The sequence below is a fragment of the Lotus japonicus genome, chromosome 1 (genome assembly GCF_012489685.1).
Source record: "Lotus japonicus ecotype B-129 chromosome 1, LjGifu_v1.2".
Lineage (NCBI taxonomy): Eukaryota > Viridiplantae > Streptophyta > Magnoliopsida > Fabales > Fabaceae > Lotus > Lotus japonicus.
Window position 1 is genome coordinate 127,012,839 of NC_080041.1, and position 20,885 is coordinate 127,033,723.

Here is a 20,885-nt window from a genome sequence, read left to right on the forward strand (position 1 = left end):
ATTTGGCCAGCCATGTTGCCCAATTAGACAGGACATTTCACTAAATACTAAGCACCGTTCAGCACACTAGCTAAAATGGCTTCACCTTTAGTTTTTAAAGGAGAAGTGCTTTTGACCAACAAAAAAACAAGGAGAAGTGCTTATCACTGGCATTTCACCGTGATAGCATGTTTCGATTCGCTTTTACTCCTCTCATAATCAATTTTCTCTTGACAAAAGCTACTACTAGTAACTTGTCTTATAATCAATTTTTCCTCAAACGTAAAACCTAGCAGGTTTTCAAACATATAATGAAAAAAAGGGACCCGAAAAAAAGTACTAAATATAAAGCATATTTCTACGGGTGGTACACAATTTTTTTTTGTGTGCGTAAGATTGCACAACCTTCTTTTGACCTGCTATCATAGGTTGTCAGCATGTTACCATATTTTTACACTATTAGCCCACATTTATCATAAATTATACTATGCCTCAAGTAACATTTCAGCTAATTCAAAGTTAGCCTTGAAATTTTGTAGTTTCTATTATGACCCCTCCTCTTCCCCACTTTATCTTCTCCTCAATCTCCCACCGATCACCACTCCTCCCTCCCTCCTCTCCACCCTCCTCTCCAACACCCGAAGTGCATCATTGTCGACTATCGACGTTCATGTTCTTCTCGATCCTCTAATTCTCGTTCATACGCTTGTTCTTCTCGATTCTCCGATTCTCATTCTTGTTCTCCTTGATTCATAATAGTCGAAGATCAATCAGCTCCCTCCCTCTTTCGGACTATAATTTTAGATCTCAACCATTATTGTTGCTACCATTATCACCATCATTATCATGGTTGAGAACCGCAATTTCTCTGCTGATTTACTGTTTGTATTTGTAATTTCAACCATTAGATCTCATCGAGAACTTTCCTCGGGCAAGGTTTCACTTTTTTCAAGGTTAAGTTTATCTACTGGTTTACCGTTCGGATCACCATGTCGCTTCACAGAGGAAGGATGTGACGACGAAGAAAGATGGTCACTCTACCAGACGTTCATAGCGTGTGAGGAAGAGGAGGAGTAGGTTTTTCGATTGAGAATCGAGGAAAGACGGAGAAGGGTTAACAATTGGGAATCAATGTGTGTGTGTAGAAACAAAGCCCAAAGGTATATTTTCTCTTGCATTTTCTAGTTAAAGAATACCTACAGAACTATAGGGGAACCAATGATTAGATAAACATGCAGGTGTATAAAAGACTCACATGAAATAGAGTTCAGATAAGACCCTAAAAAAACAGGCAGCCCAAAGCAAAGTCTATTGTACGCAGTCTTACCTTATTTTTACACAATAGGTTGTTTCCAAGATATGGACCAACAATCTCAGTTACATGGCATCAACCTTTTACCATTGCGCCAAGACTCCCCTTCTCAAATAAGACCCTAATAAAAGGAAAATAAAAACTAGAGTTCAAATTCCAAATGCGAATCGGCTATTCATCACTATATCAAATGTTCATTCTAGTGACTTTACAAAGTCAAAATTCCGGGTACAAAGTATGCTTGGACCCCCCCCCCCCCCCCCCCAAAAAAAAACAAAATAAAAGGAATGCAAAAAGGACTATACATAAAGGCATGAATGATGAAGCAGGGATATGGTGAAAATAATGCTAAGCTTCCTACCTATTCATTTAAAAATTGGAAGACCGGATTCTCAATAAGCTCATCTGCTGGTTTCGTTTCTGAGATATCCTTCTCTTGCAGATATGTGGAGAGGTCATCACCTGAGAAGGGGATGCTGTAAAGAAGAAAAAGCCATTTGATAAACATATAAGCCAGTTTTCTTAGTGTCACCATTTTTTCTAATTAATCTCTCAGCTACAAACACAAAATTGACAGCAAAAAATTGCAATAATAGATAACCAAGAACTAACAGATATGGATTATTCGAATTTATTTATTTATTTTAGTCGAGGAATTCTTCAATGTTCGTCCATGAGCAAATGCAGATATACAAGTACCAAATGAGATCTACATCATACGCCAATATTACTGGAACAATATCCAGAACCAGAAGCTATACTCTGATCATAGCCTAGTTTCAGTGTTCACATGACTAAGAACCATGCAAGAAACACAAACACACGTGTGTGTACATGTGTAGTGCTAATAAGATGTACATCCACACTCATTAAACTTGTCATAGGACATTTTACAAGACACGTACAAAGAACCACAAACTAAACATGATCACCACAGCAGTAAAAGAGAGCATTGAGCTTCCTTGATGGGAATACCAATTTCCCTATCGTATAAAGGATGCCAAGTGTGGATCCGTACGATGTGGAAGACCAGTTCGAGCTCCCAAAGCTCTACACTTGACAGCTGCCTGCACTCATCACCATGAAATTAATATTTAAAAAGGAACTTCACCATTTGATTTTCTTACTTTGTTAGAAATGCCACTGGGAAATATGATTAGCATATAACTTAGGCAACTTACCACTTGAGCAGCAAACGGCAACATTTTCTCTGGTGCCATGTTGGCGCAGATAGCTATAAATAAGTCAGAGAGCATAATCAATTATCCTGTGTAAGCGTCCAATACACCAAAGAAAAAAAACTAAACAAATATGAAAGTGCAAAAGTAACAATTGTGACATTTATGTAACTTTACAACTGCCTTTCTCTTAGAGGACTAACTTTGAGCTCTTGGTACAACACCTGTTAATCTAAGCTTACTCTGTCTAGATATTAGGAGAGTATCTTCTTAAAACAATGCAAAAACACATGAATAAATCTCATAAAACGAGTGAGCTTGGGTTACTCTTCCACCAACTTTAAGAAAATGGAGCAAAGGAGATCCTTTGACATTTTTTACCTTAAAAAGTGAGATTCTCCGTTTCTTATGTATCAGAAAGTGGGACAATGGAAAAAATGTACAACAAACATAAACTACCCCTACCATAAATAATGGCTCCAATAAATGCATCTCCAGCACCAGTTGTGTCCACCAGCTCAGAATCTGGTATCTTCTCTGCTGTTCCAATAAAGAATCTCCCACAAATTGTTCCTATTCCATTTGTTCTGAATTTAGCCACTACCTGAGAAAACCAACAAGTAAATAGATGAGCATTTCTTTTTTTTGCATTTATCCCTATTTGTCTATTTGGCATACTTATGTGTATCTAAAATGTATGTCAAATCTAGTACTGAAAACTATTGTTACTGTCACCCAATTTATATTTGTAATTTAACTAAGTCAAATTAGAGTAGTATTATAATCCATGAAAATACTAATTGCGTTTTCATTTTCTATTTTTCAAAATGCTTCGACTTACCGTTTCTTACTTAATACACATTTAACTTCACTTAACCTACATGAAGTTAAAAACAAAATTGAATCCATACAGATTTGGTATGGATTTGCCATTTTTATATTAATATTGTAAAATTAATATATTTTATCAAAAAAGTAATTAACTTGAATAATTGATATGATTCTAGATGTCAATTGAGCATATAACTGACTCCGCCTAAAGGATAAAGCGAGGTTGGTGTTGTCATGTTGAAAAGGTCAATTTACAGCAAAACCAAAAAAGAACACTTCAACAATATAAGCATGTGTAACCTATCTCATTCATCAATCAAGTGATTCCTTTGCAATTTTTCTGTATCAGCCAGAGTTCTCCTTTCTCTTTGGCATTTTTCTGTCTTAATAAATTTCTTCTTTTGTTAAAAAAAGAGTACATTTTCATATTCAATGCTGAATATTTAGGATATATCTTCACAAATCACAATAATAAAATTTGTAGAAGTTTTAGGATCAGCATTATTTTACCGATGATATACAGGTTGGGATAGCCGAACTATCATCTTTCCCTTTGTATAAGAATTCTATGAAGCTCTCTACATCCCTTTCTTCTATGTCAGCATCCTCTGCGCAAAAGAGTATTAAACTTTCAAGTTATATTTGCTTGAAGAAAAAAGTGCAATTCAAAGTGATAATTTTACCACATTGTACTACCCTTCAAAAAGTAAAACAGTTAAATTTAAGAAGCTAGTGGTGTGTTCACCAGTTGTACTTCTTTCCAACATTAGACAACCATCTGCACCCAAAGTCACAATCACAAATTTGATATTTGGCAATCTTAAAAGCATGGAAACCAGTGCACTGGGGATAGAGGGTGCCTGTGTCCAAGCCTAACACAAGTACAAAACAAACCCCAAATAAACAAAACCAAAAAGGACTAAGCATAAGATGATGGATATGGACACATCATACGCATAATTAGAGGAGCACCGACCAAAAAGGTAATTCAAGCTAATCATGACAAAAAATATAAGTTAAAAGTAAATGTATAACAAATGCAAGAAGAGATATATTTTGAAAATATCACAAGTGTATTTTCAAACTATGAACTTTGATATGTCTACCTTTTCTCAGAAAGCTGAGAACAGAAAGATTTCATACTAAGTCATACTATCAACATACTAGTGAATTTTATGCAGTCCGAGTCAATTCAAAATGCAAATAGTCATGTAGGGCAAAAGATAAGTTGATTAAAGGTGAGCTATAAGTTCCTCCTTTTACCTGTGGAAACCTAGCTGAGCATACAGCAAAATCAGCAAGCTTCAGGAGCTCGTCCAACCCTTCCCTGGGTGATTCTGCCTCAACTAAAATAGGAATATTACTGCGAGCTGCCTGTACTTGAAAATTCAATGATCAAGTCAAAACCAAATTGTTGGTAACAACTCTTTCCAAAATTGCATTCCTCCCCTAGTACCCTGAACTGACAATTTTTATCCAGGCTGGTTTATTAAGAGTATCCTTTCCATCCCAATGTTATTTTTCCCATTCACCAAGTTGGGTGAAAATAAAAAAACCCCACCTAAAAGACAACCAAAGCCCAAAAAAGGGAAGCTCTATGCCCGATTCCTTGTCCTCTTGAATAATTTTATAAGTGAAAACCAATGAAAGTAATTTATCATTGATGCAAGCCTTAAAAGTTGTCCAGCAAAGGTTAAAAAACTGAAAGCTTCATCAAAATAGAGCAGGGATGGTGATCACCTCTTGTGCAACAAATAGAGCAGTTTCAGTAGACATTCCATCAAAATAAACTAATCTTGCTTCATCAAATGCAGATAATAACGTTGAATGGGACAGATCATCTGGCATCAGGGGAGGATCTCCAGGGGTGTAAATACTTGTGCGCGTTTTCCTGAGAGTATTAGTTATAATTAGTTGACTCAACTAAATTATAGAAAGCCTAGGAAGTAGGCAGAATGGCAGATTGCCTCACTTATATTTAATCATGTATTCTATTTTAATGCATAAGCTTAGCCAAAAAGGATTGTCAAATGTCAATAGAAGTACAATTCCAGGATTATAACTGCATTTCCAAAACAGGAAGAGTCACTATTCAGGGTCTGTTAAAAAAGAATTCATAAACATTACACGTGCAGAGGTGATAAAGTTTCTCAAACACATGAGTATTTAAAAAACAATGTAAGTCTTTTCATACAATTCAATAAATAAATACAGCTTTATGCATACTTTCAGATTTAGCATATGTTGAGTAAATGGGGCACTGGCTGAAATGCTCTATTGTTCATGCATAAGGGCCATGAAACATTTTTTTTGAAAAGTTTTCTCAAGAACACCATGCTATTTTAAGCCTTGAATCAGAAAGTTCTACACATTGTTACAGAAACCCACACTAGCATTACTCTATGTGGGGGGATAAGGAATAAAACATACAAGCAACTGCCTTACTTTTGGCTGTCTACCAGTATATATGAAAACGTTGAACTTCCACCCTTGGATACCTGAAAAGGAGAAAACAATGAACTTTCAGCTCAGAAAGTGATAACTGATTAGGAAAGAAGTGCAAAACAGTCAGACTTTAACTTTCACTACAACTCTTTATCAACAAACAATTTAAAAATAAAACACTATAGCAGCAGAAAGAAATAATGAAGTTAAAAAGAAACTAATGAAATACTCACCTTCCCAGCTTACTTTAATGTCAATTAAAGGCTCATAATAAGTGCATATGACACATACTCAAGGAAGAAGGTTATTCCATTGAGCCTGCAAAAGAGTCTATCTGGTTCGGGCAGGCATAAGAGTGTGATGATAATTTCAGTTCTAGATATTTAGCCTATCATACGATCATGGAATAACTCTTACAAGTACATGTAGATCAGCTCTAGCCAATCTAATAACCGAATAGTCACTGAATCACACGCAGTGTCATTACAAATACAAGTGAAAAGAGGCATTATATGACAAGCTCAAATATATTGCTTCGATCATTTATTCACAAACATTTGCTTAAAATCTGGGGGAAAATCCTTAAAAAACAGGCATTAAAGATAGGAATATCTAGCAGCAATCACATGTAACAAACTGCATCATTAAGCACATTTGATCCATGTAGAAATATGATAAACACTTTTGCATGAATACTCAAATTTCAGACAGCATGTTTGATAAGCAAAGCAATCAATCCAATCTTACAACAATGCAGGAAGTATCAACACCATCAGCTTCTAGCTCCTTCAATATGCTCTTCCCCTGCGCATCATCTGCAACCTGTGCAACGCAAAATGCCTATCAGATTCAGCAGATCAGAAAAATCGCAACATCAAAAAAGCCAAAATAGAAAGAAAACCTTGGAGATGAGTTTGGGTTTCAAGCCGAGTCGAGCAGCACAAGTCACAGCATTACCGGCATTGCCGCCTCCTTGAACCTTGAACGACGTCGTTCGCACCTTGTCGTCTGGCTTCGGATATCCATCGACGGTGGCCAAGAAATCCACGGTCGTCATTCCGCACCCAACCACGACGACGCCGTTTTCAGGAGGGAGGGAGTCGGAGGCGGAGGACATTTTGATTTTGGTGGCGAAACTCGTGTTGCGGTGAAATCGCATTGACTGAAAAAGACGAAATCGAAAGGAAGTGGTTAGAGATTGATTTGAATCGAAGGAAGAGGAGTGGATCGGAGAAAATTGTACGTTGGAATGGAAGCGGCGATGAAGATGAGGGAATTGAGGAGAAGAGGATGAAGGCGAGTGGAGGAACGGGTTCGCCATGCACGCCATCAGAGAGAGAAGAGAACGGTTGTTGCGACGGTTTCCGAAGTGACTGATACAGTGAAGTGAGAACTGAAGAAGACGATGAAAGCTACCGCTTCGTTTTAAAGAACTAGATTCTTTAAGATGACGTAATTATCAACAAAGTCGTTGTAGTATAGTGGTAAGTATTCCCGCCTGTCACGCGGGTGACCCGGGTTCGATCCCCGGCAACGGCGAAATTTTTAATGTTTATTCCTCCATTCACAATTGGATCCAATATTGGTATTCTTCCATTATTGAGTTATTTTTCCACATTAAATAAAGCTCAATTGTTGTTTAATGTAACTTTGAGAAGTGATGATGAACATTAAGTAAACTGCCATATGCTTCATGGTATTATTGGCTCTTTTATACACCACAGCTGGAAGTTAATTTTAAGAGTAAAATACACTCACCCCCCTCAAGATTTGCAAGAATGACACTCCACCCCATTCTTTTTAAAAATATACACACCACCCCATTTTTTATAAAGACAAATTTTAGTGACGAAAACAAATTCCTCACTACTAAAAACTAATTACTAATTAGTAAAAATTTAATGCATATACACTATCATACATTAATTTATGAAAATAATTTTACTGAATTAAATTTAAAAAAACCATCCACTCTGTCTGTTAAGTCCACGTCCCATCTATCTCCAAATCATATTTCTCACCATAAACGGCCACCACCAAGCCTTTACTCCCTTTAACACGGCTCCACTGTCCCACAATGTGAAACCCCATGGCACCTCCATGCCTCAAAGTTTTGTTGCGACCTGAACCCCAGAACATGAATCGCACATCCCTAAAGCCACTTGTTCAACTACTTCTTGTGAATTTCACCCCTTTAAGTTGTGAGCGAACGCTCTATTGGTCTTAGATATTGTTGGATTTTGTTAAAAACGATGCTCCACCGCCTCGTTGGGCTCTAATAACCTCAGATCCACTTCATATTTTCATAATTTTGTTTCTCTATTTTCTTCACCCATTTGTGTTGCTTTTTTGGCCTACAACCCAATTTTGAAAATTGGAGGTATAAAGAGATTATTTTGATTAAAATTGAATTATTACCAAATATGAAAACACAAGCATGTTTCACTATGTTCGAGATATGGTTTGTAAATCGGGCAGGTGTGCTATTGCATAATTTGCATTATGAATTTACGGAGGAAAAACGCGATTGAGAGAATGAGGAGGATTGTGATGTTTTCATTTTTAAATTTATTGGATTATATTGATTTTTTTTTTTGAAATTATTGATTAACAATTTAAATAATAACTAATTATTAATGAAAAATATTTTTCGTCACTAAATTTGCCTCTATATAAAATGAGGTGGGATGTAGATTTTAGATAAAAATGGGGTGGAGTGTAATTCTAACAAACCTTAAGGGGGTGAGTGTACTTTACTCTAATTTTAATTAAGCTCATGACAATCCAGGCCTCCAAGGAAGGAGTTCCTCTACCAATAGTGTTATAGTTTTTTTAGTGTTAAAATTGGCTTTGCATAATTGCATCTAACCTGACAATAAAAAGTAAAGGTTAAAAAGGAAAAGGAATATTCAGTGCTTTACTTCAACTGTGATGAAACAAAGATCTAGAAAAAGTGTCCAACGTCATTGTTTCCTACATTGGAAAAAAAAAAAAAAAAAACTCAGCTACTACTGGTGAAGCTACTGCATGATATGAAGGGTGCTAGGCGCGGGTCTGTGTGGTGAGGAAGACCAGTTCTTGCTCCTAGAGCTCTGCATTTGGCAGCTGCCTGCAATTGGCATCAAAGTTCATGTTCAGTGCCTTAAAAGAAGGCTTCCTAACTCATTAAGTGAGGCAAATAAGTATGCAGTGATCCTTTTTTTAACTAAGTATTGCTTGAGTCAATGCAAGAGAGTCTAACTTACCACATTAGCAGCAAAGCATAGCATTTTCTCTCTAGTAAAGTTGGCACAGATAGCTGAAAGCAATCAAAGACAGCGTTTATTTCATCAGGAAACAATGAAGCATATAGCAGTTGTGAAGTTTACACATGTTTTCTGTCTCCACCAAGTTGCATAAATTTATGTGTGGGAAAAAAGACGAATATAACTAACGAGATTTGAAAACTGTGGATCATATTCCTAAATTGCAGTAAAACCCAAAATGCAACAATAACCACCATGGTATTTACTATTGAGTATCTTTCACAAAGCAGAAAAAGTCAATTGTATGCCTCTAGATGATAACAGGCTTCGCCATAGACATGCTTGATCAAAAGTGAACAATTCATGTATTGCTAAAAATTAAGATATGGAACAAAAGAGGTGTGTTACCATAAAGAATAGCTCCAGCAAATGCGTCTCCAGCACCGGTAGTGTCGATAAGCTCTGATGGTGGTATGTTCTCAGCTGTTCCAACGTATAACTGACCAAAAAGTGATCCTATACCTTCTGCCCGCAATTTCTTCACTGACTGGAAGTAAAGAGAAAAGGATATAAGTTAAGAATTTATAAAAGATGCAAAAAAGCATGTAAAGCTTAAGTTGCAATCCATTTCCATGATATCACAGCAGAGAAAAGGAGTTTTGAGTTTCATTGAGATAACTGATGATATGCAGGCCGGGTGGTATATGCTCCCATTCTTTCTTATCTCCAGAGATTCCAGTAATTTGTCAACATCCTCTTCTTCTGCGGAAAGACCCACTGCCAGAAAAAGCATAATAAGAGAATAAAACCTGTTTACATTAAAAGCAAATCCAATATACACTTAATATTTAATACTCAATGCAAGCATCAAATTCAGACCAGAGCTAGCTAGCATACAATCAAATTTCTCCAAGATAAACCTTTTAATACCCAAAAAAAAGAAACACCAGGAAAGAAAAATTGGAAGAAGTGGAAGTATGTTGTGTACCATCATTAACACTTCTCTCAAGCATTATGAAACCATCTTTTCCCAAAGTTACAATCACAAATTTGACTTTGGGCAACCTTAAAAGCATAGAAACAAGTGCTCTAGGAACTGTGGATGCCTCTGTCCATACCTATCAGGAGACATTGATGCATCATGTGCATGTGGTAATTAAAAGAAAAAATTCAATCCTGCCTCAGAGTTAAAACATGATTTCAGTAAGAGAAAAGGACAAATTTTAATCTGAAAATATAAATAGTAAGCAGAAAAGGTGTTAACATTGAACTGTTAGATTACATCCTAACAAAAGGAGAATATGTTTATTAGTAACAGAAAGTAAAAAAAAAAAACAGAAAGGTATAATAAAAAGGCAGTCTATTAAAATCAATTCATTTCTACATATGAAAAACACAGCTGATGAGAGAGCCCTATAATATAACATTTCTTACAATACATAAATTCCAGACAAAAAAGTGCACTTGCCTGCGGAAACTGTGCAGCACATACAACATAATCAACAAATTTCAGGAGCTCATCCAACCCTTCTCTCAGCTTTTCGGCATCCATTAAGATAGGTATGTTCTTCTTAACTGCCTGTACTGAAAAATATTGGATTTTTTATTATTTCCCATCATATGAAGCTCTCTTGTTTAATTCTCAACCTATTTTACCAGAAAAAGAAAATAAACAGATACTAAGTGGATACTTTAGGATATTACAACTAAAGACAAAACATGAGTATTAGGAAGCTCCATAGAAACAACAAAAGGTGAAATCAGTTAAATTTTACTTATTGATGAACTTGCAAGCATACAAGCTATATAAATTCGCCATCATATAAGCCATTTCTATCTCATGCTCAACCTTTGGTCAGATGAGTTTATCCCAATAGAAGTCTATTAGCACTGATCTAAGTTGGTTTTCCCTACATACAATATAAAAAGTTTTCCATGCTTAAACTTCTACCTTCTTTTTCCTTTTCTTTTTTGGGTAGAAACTTCAACTTCTAAATATGGCTATGACTGGGCTCTTAGAACTCACATCAGAACATCTAGCAAATTATGTAAGTAATAACCTCGTTTGCTACAACTAGAGCAGTTTCATGTAATCTCCCATCAGTATAAACAATTCTTGCTCCATCCAATGCAGATAACAAACTTGATTCAGGAAGTTCAACTGGCTTCAATGGAGGAAATCCTGGGGTATGTATACAAGTACGGGACTTACTGAAAAGTTACATAAAAAATTAGTCAAGCTACAGATAGAATTCTCAGCAGCCTATTAACAGCAAATACTTGAAAGATTGTTTTACTCTTACTATGCACATTTTTTTATTCTCATTCATGCATTGACTTCTGCTTAAGACAACAGTTTAAGGTATATTATCTAATATCTAAAGTTGATACTTGATAAACAAAATAAAAACGGGACACACGGGGAAAAAAACAAGTGAGCAAGCGAAAGAGAAACAGAATCCTAGGTAAAAGGATTTGACTCTTTTAATGTGAGAGAGTGCACTTTAAAGAATAAAGTGCAAGGATACCTGTTGATCGGAAAATCAACAATTAAGATTATGATAAAATATGTTCATATGTATAACTATAAAGTTGTTAAAACTAAGCTGGTCTAAGTCACGAGAATCTCAATTACAGTGAAGACCAGCCGAACGCATGCCGGTTTCCTTGTGGAAATTGGATGATTGTATTACTCAACGGGAAAAGTCAAGATGGTGTATGTAAACCATATGTGCATGGCATATAACGAGTTATACTGCAAACAGGAGCGAGTACAGAACACTCTGTATTATAGATAAAGTTTTCAACAAATATTGTAAAGGAAAGGGAATCATGGGGAGGACATTATGGCATCATGTGATCCATATAATCAACCCCGATTAGCAGGAAAACTTTGGATGTTGATGACTTGTTATATTGAGAAGCATGGACTAAAAGAACTTCAATCAAACAACAAGAGCAGAAACCTCTGGTTAAGTGATTTCATATTGCAAATAAAAAATAAGGGCATCATATTTATTGCTTTCTATCATCATTTCTCTTTGCGAAGGGGATGTAATGCAAATAAGAGGAACAATAAGTCAATGAATATTACGTTTGGCTGTCTACAATGATATAGGTAAAGGGTGAAGTGCCTTCCTTAGATACCTGCAAGTAAATAACGATAGCAGCGGTAACATATGCAGATTACAAACAGAAAATAACCAAAGCGCAAACTTTGATCATGGAATTATATATTGTCATATACTAAGAGGTTTCAACTGCAAACTTGAATCATATGACAGCATGCATAAAAGTTCAAATCAAGCATAGTACTCAATCTTGGATGGCAGACTCCAAAAACGCTGCATCAGTAATACATAAACCAAAGCTTCACGAAGATGGCAAACAGAACATTGTAAGAAAATTACCACCATAAAGGAAGTATCTACACCATCAGCCTGCAGTTCATCTAGTATGCTCCTGCCCTGAGTGTCATCTGCAACCTAATAGGTGTTGAACAGGTTTATAAGTTATAACTCATAATTCATAACCACAAAGGTATCTGTCATGTTACAATATAGTTAATGTTATTTTAGAGATTAATTTCTGACAGACACAGTCATTCAATCACACCCCTTCTTTTACACAACCCTTATACCAAATACTACCATTGTTCTTCACTCTGTTACTCATTGCTATGAAAACTAGGGAAATGTAAACAGAAAGAGTGTGAAAATATAAGAGCTCAATCAACATATATCACCAAAGTTAGAAAAAACAGACATGCATAAAATCTATGCTAGTTAAAAACCTTGGAGATGATCCTTGGCTTGAGGCCCAAGCGAGAGACACAGGTTAAGGCATTGCCTGCATTGCCACCTCCTTGAATCTAGAGAAAACATTGCAGATTCAACTCCTGAGAATTAATCCCAAATAGAAGAAACACCAAAAGATGAAGAAAGAAAGGGAAAATGAGAAGATAGCTGACCTTGAAGGAGGTGCTTCTGATTTTGGAATCTGGTTTAGGAAAAGCAGCAACAGTAGCCAAAAAATCCACGCCCACTGCTCCACACCCCACCTGCACACTCACAAAAATGTTTCAGTTTTTGAGGTTCAGAGATGAAAAGAGAGTGAATCAGAGAAAGGGTGGAGAGAGGACACACAACAATGGAGTTTTCAGGAAGAGAAGATTCACAGGACATGGTGATGAACTGATGATGGTGCCAGTCAAATCAAACCTCTGAAACCCAATGATGTTAGACTTAGGAATACCCGAAACAATTGATCATAATCATATTTTATAATAGAAAGAAGGAAAATTTCTGTATGACAAGACAAAGACAGATTATTTTACTTTTTCTGCATTTACTTTAGTTTAACTGTTTAAGGAACACTTGTCTTAAGGAAAGTCATAAGGTTACTTTGAATTTCGGTTGTGTTTGGAAAGTCATGAAGTCAACCAAGTTACCAGTACACTAATATAAAATCAGGTATTTGCTGGATTTAAACTAACTCAAAACATGAAATATATTTGATGTCTTCAATTTCCGCTGTCGATATGAGAACTGTGCTAGTGGACTATATGTAGATACATATTAGTTATTACGGCATATTATTATTTTAATTTTTTAATAATGTAAAGGAGTGGTGTAATTGGCGTCATTGAAAGATGTTAGTTTGGGGTCTTTTGTTAGAAGAAGTATATTTATAAGAGCATATTCATGATTCTTTGTGTTGGCTTTCTGATAGTTTAGAAATGTACGTGAAAAAATTAGTATTTGTCCTTCAATTTTACAACCCAAAAAAAAGAAAAAAAAAGTGGAATAATCTGGTGCCCTCAAGTATAATGCATTTTATTTAAAATTTATTCTTAATAGAATTCTTGTTAAACTTAACTTGATGAGAAAAGAGATTTTGCATCCCGATCAAACTATGTATGCAGCTTGAGGAGATCGAATAGAAGATTATGCTCATTTGTTCTTTCATCTTTAAGTGTTCTGTTTCCTCTATACTATTGTATTCAGTTTTGCATTTGTTAGGTTCTACTTAACTTTGCACCAAAGTTCTAGGGAGAGTTCCATCAAATTCAAAGGAATTCACGCTTGTTTGCTCGAAAGAAGGAAGATTTGGATGGTGAGTTAACATACAACAATATGATCTATTTGAATTGCTTGGAATTACTTGCTTTGTAATTTGACAAGGTTCTATTTACAAGATATTATGTTGTTTGTTAAACTAAGATCTTGGTGGTGGCCGAAGACAAGATATAAATATTTTAGTGTTCATTTCTTTTGTCGAGAATCTTATCTCACTTGTAGTTTGCAGCCTCTGTTGAAGAAGATCTCTGAGATGAAAAAGATAATCTTTTAATTAGCGTGTTGATTATACTTTCATTTTATTTTTTAGTTTTAGGGTTTTCATTGTGAACATGTCAATCTTTCCTTTATGAACACTCCTATAGTTTCTTTAGGTAAATATTGTACTCAATATTAATAATATTTTTTTGTCATACTCTTAAAAAACTATCTAGCTTCAATGGCTCCAAATGCTATGGCTTCCATGGTGCCAACTATACATGCAACATAGACCTTTTCATGTAATCTTTGATCCTTGTCGCCTCCTTCCCCCCTATTCCATCACCTCGAACCTATAGAAGAGAGAAAATATGAAGAAATCCCAAACTCCCCCTTAGCTTCTTCCTTATGTCATGGGAGTGCATTCTTTACAGAGTTGAGCACTAACTTTCTTGACTAGATGGAGTAAGAACTAGTGTAGGACTCTTTCACTTTTGGAAGCATCAGCTGTGCCAAACCATCAAGCCTCATGGTTGACTACAATGACTACATTGACCAATTGAAGTGTGCTCATCCTTCAAAAAGCACAAAACACTATGATCAGAAATTGGCCTCGAGCCCCTCCCTCAGATCCTTGTTAATATTGAGCAGCAGAGTCTAATATTATTGTCATTATTGCAAGAACACTATCTTGCAAAATGCAAAATGGCCTAAAGAAATCAGTGCTACATGTTTGGCTATGCCATTGATAAATAAAACACCTAAACTAATGTTAATGAGCCATGTTTTTGCAACCATGGTATTGGTAACTTGTTAACTATGCATACTAACTAAGGTAACTTATTAACTATACATGTTAAGTTAAAAAAGTTGAATAGATAAGGCAACGCAAGTAGCCACGATACAATTCAAGGCATTTACAATAAGTTACATTTCCTCCTTGTATAATGAATCAAATGTTTCAAAATTAGTCACAATGTCCTGTATCTCTCTCCACCCTTAACATGAAAACTGCATAAATTGGAGACACCTAAGCTAAATCAGTCACTCAATCAATAGTTCGAATCTCTTTAGGAACTGTACATGTACATTTCAAAAACACTAGGAAAACAAAACAAAAAAACTCGAACCTTAAACCCAGTAACCATCATTCCATTTACGCTTGGAAGAAACTCCCCCGTGCTCACTCCGACTTCCTGAAAATCTATGTAAGGATAGCTTGTTTCGGACTGTTCTTAGAGGACCTGATCTATTCCCATGCCTAATTGGTAAAGATACCTCATCTCCAATCAAGCTTGAAGTTGAAAACGGTCTGTTTTCCATATCTTCAAGTGGACCAGAACTATAATCCATTGTGATGAAGGAAGATGCTTGTCCATAAGTTAATCGTGGGGTTAACCCTCCGGCGTTCCACCAACTGCTATCAGATGGGGCAAAGTCGCCTCTAAATTCAGACTCCTGAGCAGAGGATCCCTTCTGACTATAACAATCTCCACCAGTCTCATCTGTGTCATTGTATATTAACTTCAGAGCCTGCACCACTTCACCCATAAAAGGTCTGTGGGTGACCTCCGGGTGAACACACATTGAAGCGATAGCAGCAACCTTTGCCATGTCATCGAAGTGATAACTTCCAGCCAAAGATGGATCCACTAGCTGTTCTAAACCTTCTCTACTCGTCAACAGTGGCCGTGCCCAAGTTACTAGATTCTCCTGTCCCTGAGGTTGAGACATGTCGACTGGCTTTCGGCCTGTAAGAAGTTCAAGCAGGACAACGCCATAACTATAGACATCACTTTTAACTAGTAAATGGCCTGTCATTGCATATTCTGGAGCAACATACCTGCAAAATTGAACAGATAGAAAAGTGATCAAATTAAGGCCTTGAATTTGCAATGCATGAAAACAGAATGCAACCACCATCATTTCATTAGACACGTAAATTACACCTTTACATTCGCAGATCAGAATGTAATAATTTCACATGATGGTTAACAAGCAGTGGCAAAGAACGTGTTAACCTATTTGAATCTTTAACAGGTTAATTAACATAATACATGTCAGTAATTGACAGATGGGAGCTGAATATAACCAAAACTTCAAAATAGTATATTTTGAAAGTACTATTTTGAAAGTTGCTGAAGAACTTCACAATTTGGACTCAAGTGCTTAATCAAAATGCTGCAGACAAAGTCTACTTTAAACTTACCCAAAAGTTCCCATCACCCGTGTAGAAATATGATTGCTCCCTTCAGTTGCTTCTCTTGCCAACCCAAAATCAGAAACTTTCGGGGTAAAGTCATCTTCTAGTAACACGTTGCTAGCTTTAAAGTCTCGATGAATTACACGAGGATTAGAATCCTCATGAAGATAGGCCAATCCTCTTGCAGCTCCAAGAGCAATTTTCATCCGTGCTTCCCAATCTAGAGGTCCCATTTTCTTGTCATCGCCTGCAACATCATTAATATGATCATCGGAATAATTTAATTTAGCAGACAGCAAAGAGATATAAATTGAACATGGGCTGCACGTGCTGAGCTGCTGAAAACACATTACCATGCAGATGGGACTCAACACTGCCATTAGGAACAAGCTCATAAACCAGGCAGCGCCTTCGCCCTTCAATGCATATACCAAGGAGTTTCACTAGATTACGATGATGCAATCGGCTTAACATCTCAACTTCTGCGATAAATTCACGGTCCCCATTCTGATGACTATCCCTTGTTAGCAGCTTAACAGCAACTTCAGCCCCATCTTCAAATGTCCCACTATAAACACGTCCAAATCCTCCTTCTCCCAGTACTCTCTTTGAATTAAACTTATCTGTTGCTTTCTCAAGCTCAGAAAGCGAAAATGTTTTGACAGAGAGAAGGGAAGTAGCCATTGTGGACATGAGGGAGATAGATGTTGAGCTTGTGATACTACTTGACAATATAGACCCCAAACCTGCATTGCAAGTATCAACCAATTCACATTTACTTAAATTAATAATTGACAGCATAAAGATAGCCAAGAAAACATGAAAACTACTAAAAATTGCAAGAAGATAAATAAATACCGCATTTACACCTTATAATTCACATACTACGGAAAGTGGAATTTGTAAATAAAACGTAAGTGTTCACACTGCCATTATATTTGAGCTACGTTTATAAATCTATGCCCACAAAAGGCGGAGGACATCTCATCAATATTAATGGTCCTGTACATGACAATAATTGTATGCATTTGGTAGAACAAGTCTGATTTATAGTTGTCAAAGAATTTCATATAAAAAATTGATATACATCACAAAGGTTGCACGCATGAAAAGGATAACAAATGTGATTTCCTGCACATGACAAGGATAGCATATTAAAGTATTGAACTAAAAGAAAGAAACTATAAAAGGAGCAACAATCCACCTGAGGAATAATATTTTAGGCAACAGCCCGGTTGAATATACATTATACAATAAACAATTACCACTCAAACAAAAATATCTGCCGATGTAAACATCATGTTTAACTATTTTCAAAATGTTAGAAGCTCAACACCATACCAGATCTCTTGTTTAGAGAAGATGTGAGTGCAGGGCCAACAGCACTTGATGGTCTCCTAGTCTTCCTCCATTTCAAAGTGATGAAAAGTGCACCAACTAAAACCAACAAGAGCACGAAGGAAGATAAAGCAATGATGATAATGGTTCTAAGATTCGTTTTCTGGTTCTTGCTTGCAAAGTTGGCGCTGACTGGCAGAATACCATGAGGACCTTCTTCAGGACCACTCCCAGTTAAGGATCCATATGGTGGTGAAGATTGAATTCCTGATATCAACAGCTTCAGTCTTAAACAGTAACACAGCACCAGGAAATAAAAAAAATTATTAGGAGATAAGTACCTGGATATATAATGTATACGGCTGCGTAATCACCAAAAAGGCTCCTATTTAAAGGAACTTTCTTGTGCCAAAACCTCTCATATGTCAGAGCTGCAGTTGTATTGTCAAATTTCTCTCCCAATGGAACCAAGTTAATATCAACAATGGTTCTTCCCTCATTTTGACTGTCAGAAATGGCACCCATTATCTTCACCTGACTCTGCTCTAAATACGTGCCTAATGCAACTTCATTCTCTAACTCAGTCATCACTGGAAAAACAGCATAAGGAGCTACATCCAGTGTAAGTCTGACTTTCATAGGATATACACAACCGCAAGGTGAACCAAAGGGAGTTGATGTGAGCGGATCAGTACAGGATTGGTCACAAGCTGCCAGAGATTTCTTTATAAATGAGTATATGGTATGAGACACCAACAAGGAAAGTAGAAAACAGATGCTAAGTTCAGAAATCAAATCAATCAGTAAAATCTGTAAAAAGCTTTATTTCACATAAATCATTAATTTGTGTATGCATGAAAATGAATATTTAGGTCTATTGTATTTCATTAAACCCAGTACACCAACCATACCATTGAGGGGTAGGAAATAATTTTCATATAGCATGGGCTTCTGAACATCCAAAGGAAAATATAGCTTAAAATAATTTTTACCATAAATTTTATGTGAGCAATCATTATCTTATCATGGTAAACAACAGTGAACACTAAAAGATGAGACTCCATTGATAATCTTACTTGATAAATAGAGATTCAGCGAAACAAAACAAAATTAACTTTGAAATGAAAAGACCAATAGTTCTTCAGAATTTGAGATATTATAATTACTTTTCCTGCTCCCGGGCAGGAAAAGTAGGAGGGGGAAATGGCTATCTAAATTACAAAAGCTACCTTGGTCTTTTGAAGGGGGCGGAGCCGCTACATAAGGTCTGATGCTATGATGGCGACGGTGGGGATGTTTTGGTGTTGTAGACGCCCTGGGACCTAAAATAAGCAAAGATTAGCCAAGAGACTGCAAGCTGATGTGAGGTTTAACAGCAAGCAATTGTAATACACAATAACATACCTTGATAAGATGGAGATTGCGCAGGTGCAGAAGATGGTATAGAAGAAGGCGCAGGTGCAGAAGATGGTCTAGAAGAAGGTTTAACAAACCACGTTCTAGTTTGTTCGGATGAAGCAAATGACAGACCCAGAGAAAATGACTTGACTGCAAGCAAAGAAAAAGAAAGAACCAACACAATGGCATAAAATATCTGCAGAGAAGACCATCTTTTTTAAAATAAAAAAGTAACAAATCATAATCTTTTTCATTAATAGCAAGGAAAGGAGAGTGAAGTGGTAGTAAACAATCAGGCAAATGGGCTCTACATAATGAATGAATCTCTGTTTGGCTCGTCCAGTCGGGTAACAAAAGATAAGATACGCCAAAGTATAGCTAATTCAGAGAAAATAACCATGGCAAGTAATATTGAAAACAACACAGCAGAAAAAAGAAATACGTACCTTGAGAAGGGAGGAGCAAGCTGAGAAGGAGGAGGAAAACCGACGCCGGCATTATTTGCAGCAGCAGGTCAGGAGGAGAGAGAGGGAGCATAGTTGAGAAGGAACCCTAGGAGAGAGAAGGAGGAGGGTGTGGATCCATGAAATGCGGTGAGAGTGAGAGGAAGGATCTAAGCTAGAGAGAGAGAGGGGGAGATGTGGGGAGTTGAGGGACTTTAATTTAATGAATGCTGGTGGGAGGGAGTTAGGGTTGATAGTGATGAATGATGCAGTTACTCAGTTAGTGAGTGACCGACGCACCCCACACTCACTATTAGTTTTTTATTTTTTATTCAGGACTAACACTCTTTTACACTCATTCTTCAACATCACACTCTTTAACACGTTTTAGCCTTTTAGGCAGTGTTATTAAACTTGGCATCATGATTGGCTCGGTTCGAGCATCGGTTTTTTTTACTAAACCAGCCGATCCATTCCGGTTTGAATGCATGGTTGATTTGATTGTCAGCTCAAATCTACTAAGTTATCAGTTTGTGCTCAAACCCGGCCGGCCCGAGTTTAAAAGCACTGATTTTAGGTGACTAGTTTATTTTAAAAATAATCAAACACATTCTTTTCACTAATTAAAATAATGTTAAAAAAAAAAAAACAATCATAAAAGTATGAGAGATAACAACTTACGTGATTAATTCAAGTGGTACATGTTTAATCTTTTCAAATAGGGGTTGTCTAAATGACCCATGATAAAGTTTGGGTTAAATTTATCTCCAATGTGATTGGATGGTGGGTTATTTAACTCAACCTTTATCATGTGTCATTTAGACAACCTCTTTCAAATAAGGTATTGAGTTCAAGTTTATAAATGGAAAGAAACTTCATTAGAAGAGTTGGCTCCACTAGAGTTATGATATATTACACCTCTCTTTCTCTTACATATCATTTTCACTATTATTTCTTTATTTCTCTCTTTGCATTTCGTGTTAGATCATCTATCATATCTCTCATTTACCTCCATTTTCTTCCTAACTTAGTCAAGTGGATGTGTAATTAATATGTGAAGAGATTATTATTAAGCTCAACTCCAACATGATGTGAATGTTTTTTTGCTCAAATAAGATTGTCACCAAGTGTAAGATATTTGCAAGCGCAAAAAAAAAATTGTATTGGAGATGGTAGAATATGTAGCTAACATTTCTTTTTTCAATTTTACGATTGAGTTAAATTTTGATGCACTAGG

The 20,885-nt window shown here is 36.3% G+C and overlaps 3 protein-coding genes and 1 non-coding gene across 7 annotated transcripts; 1 reads left to right on the forward strand and 3 right to left on the reverse strand.

Annotated features, from left to right (window-relative positions):
• Positions 1-643: 643 nt before the first annotated feature.
• On the reverse strand, positions 644-7,146 carry LOC130730475 (uncharacterized). 3 transcript variants are annotated; one of them, XR_009016357.1, is made up of 12 exons: positions 6,989-7,146; positions 6,647-6,907; positions 6,493-6,567; positions 5,746-5,798; positions 5,041-5,191; positions 4,564-4,674; positions 4,046-4,172; positions 3,811-3,908; positions 2,935-3,073; positions 2,473-2,525; positions 1,653-1,767; positions 644-1,412 (listed from the first exon to the last, which is right to left on the reverse strand). XR_009016357.1 is itself a non-coding variant. In XM_057582491.1 (11 exons), the coding sequence occupies exons 1-11, from the start codon at positions 7,073-7,075 to the stop codon at positions 1,750-1,752; spliced, it is 1,173 nt and encodes a 390-aa protein (XP_057438474.1). In that variant the 5' UTR covers positions 7,076-7,146; the 3' UTR covers positions 1,588-1,749. The 3 variants fall into 3 exon arrangements, 2 of the variants coding, with proteins under 2 accessions (XP_057438474.1, XP_057438473.1); XM_057582491.1 differs by lacking the exon at positions 644-1,412 and having other exon boundaries at positions 1,588-1,767; XM_057582490.1 differs by lacking the exons at positions 644-1,412; positions 1,653-1,767 and adding an exon at positions 1,913-2,358.
• Positions 7,147-7,212: 66 nt separating this feature from the next.
• TRNAD-GUC (transfer RNA aspartic acid (anticodon GUC)) lies at positions 7,213-7,284 on the forward strand. The gene has a single exon. It is a non-coding gene; the product is annotated as a tRNA-Asp (tRNA).
• Positions 7,285-8,643: 1,359 nt separating this feature from the next.
• LOC130730477 (uncharacterized) lies at positions 8,644-13,279 on the reverse strand. Of its 2 annotated transcripts, none has more exons than XM_057582494.1 (12): positions 13,136-13,279; positions 12,961-13,050; positions 12,784-12,861; positions 12,401-12,475; positions 12,085-12,137; positions 11,051-11,201; positions 10,459-10,569; positions 9,979-10,108; positions 9,670-9,767; positions 9,399-9,537; positions 8,991-9,043; positions 8,644-8,854 (listed from the first exon to the last, which is right to left on the reverse strand). In XM_057582494.1, the coding sequence occupies exons 1-12, from the start codon at positions 13,172-13,174 to the stop codon at positions 8,747-8,749; spliced, it is 1,125 nt and encodes a 374-aa protein (XP_057438477.1). In that variant the 5' UTR covers positions 13,175-13,279; the 3' UTR covers positions 8,644-8,746. The 2 variants fall into 2 exon arrangements, with proteins under 2 accessions (XP_057438477.1, XP_057438478.1); XM_057582495.1 differs by having other exon boundaries at positions 13,139-13,235.
• A 1,848-nt stretch (positions 13,280-15,127) lies between these two features.
• LOC130730469 (receptor-like serine/threonine-protein kinase ALE2) lies at positions 15,128-19,911 on the reverse strand. Its single transcript, XM_057582485.1, has 8 exons — positions 19,652-19,911; positions 19,212-19,355; positions 19,037-19,129; positions 18,149-18,517; positions 17,811-18,074; positions 16,823-17,215; positions 16,476-16,716; positions 15,128-16,109 (listed from the first exon to the last, which is right to left on the reverse strand). The coding sequence occupies exons 1-8, from the start codon at positions 19,740-19,742 to the stop codon at positions 15,398-15,400; spliced, it is 2,307 nt and encodes a 768-aa protein (XP_057438468.1). The 5' UTR covers positions 19,743-19,911; the 3' UTR covers positions 15,128-15,397.
• Between the last annotated feature and the right edge of the window lie 974 nt (positions 19,912-20,885).

What these genes read in the sequence shown, in the direction of transcription:
- LOC130730475 (XM_057582490.1), bottom strand. Translation starts at nt 7,075, where the DNA reads ATGGCGTGCATGGCGAACCCGTTCCTCCACTCGCCTTCATCCTCTTCT. An exon ending in AACCCAAACTCATCTCCAAG is followed by an intron (nt 6,568 to 6,646) that starts GTTTTCTTTCTA and finishes TGCGTTGCACAG; the next exon opens with GTTGCAGATGATGCGCAGGG. An exon ending in TCCCAACCTGTATATCATCG is followed by an intron (nt 3,074 to 3,810) that starts GTAAAATAATGC and finishes TGGTTTTCTCAG; the next exon opens with GTAGTGGCTAAATTCAGAAC.
- LOC130730477 (XM_057582494.1), bottom strand. Translation starts at nt 13,174, where the DNA reads ATGTCCTGTGAATCTTCTCTTCCTGAAAACTCCATTGTT. An exon ending in TTCCTGAAAACTCCATTGTT is followed by an intron (nt 13,051 to 13,135) that starts GTGTGTCCTCTC and finishes GTGAGTGTGCAG; the next exon opens with GTGGGGTGTGGAGCAGTGGG. An exon ending in TCAGAAGCACCTCCTTCAAG is followed by an intron (nt 12,862 to 12,960) that starts GTCAGCTATCTT and finishes TGTTTTCTCTAG; the next exon opens with ATTCAAGGAGGTGGCAATGC.
- LOC130730469 (XM_057582485.1), bottom strand. Translation starts at nt 19,742, where the DNA reads ATGCTCCCTCTCTCTCCTCCTGACCTGCTGCTGCAAATAATGCCGGCG. An exon ending in CGTATACATTATATATCCAG is followed by an intron (nt 18,075 to 18,148) that starts GTACTTATCTCC and finishes TGTTGATATCAG; the next exon opens with GAATTCAATCTTCACCACCA. An exon ending in TGTTGAGTCCCATCTGCATG is followed by an intron (nt 16,717 to 16,822) that starts GTAATGTGTTTT and finishes ATGATGTTGCAG; the next exon opens with GCGATGACAAGAAAATGGGA.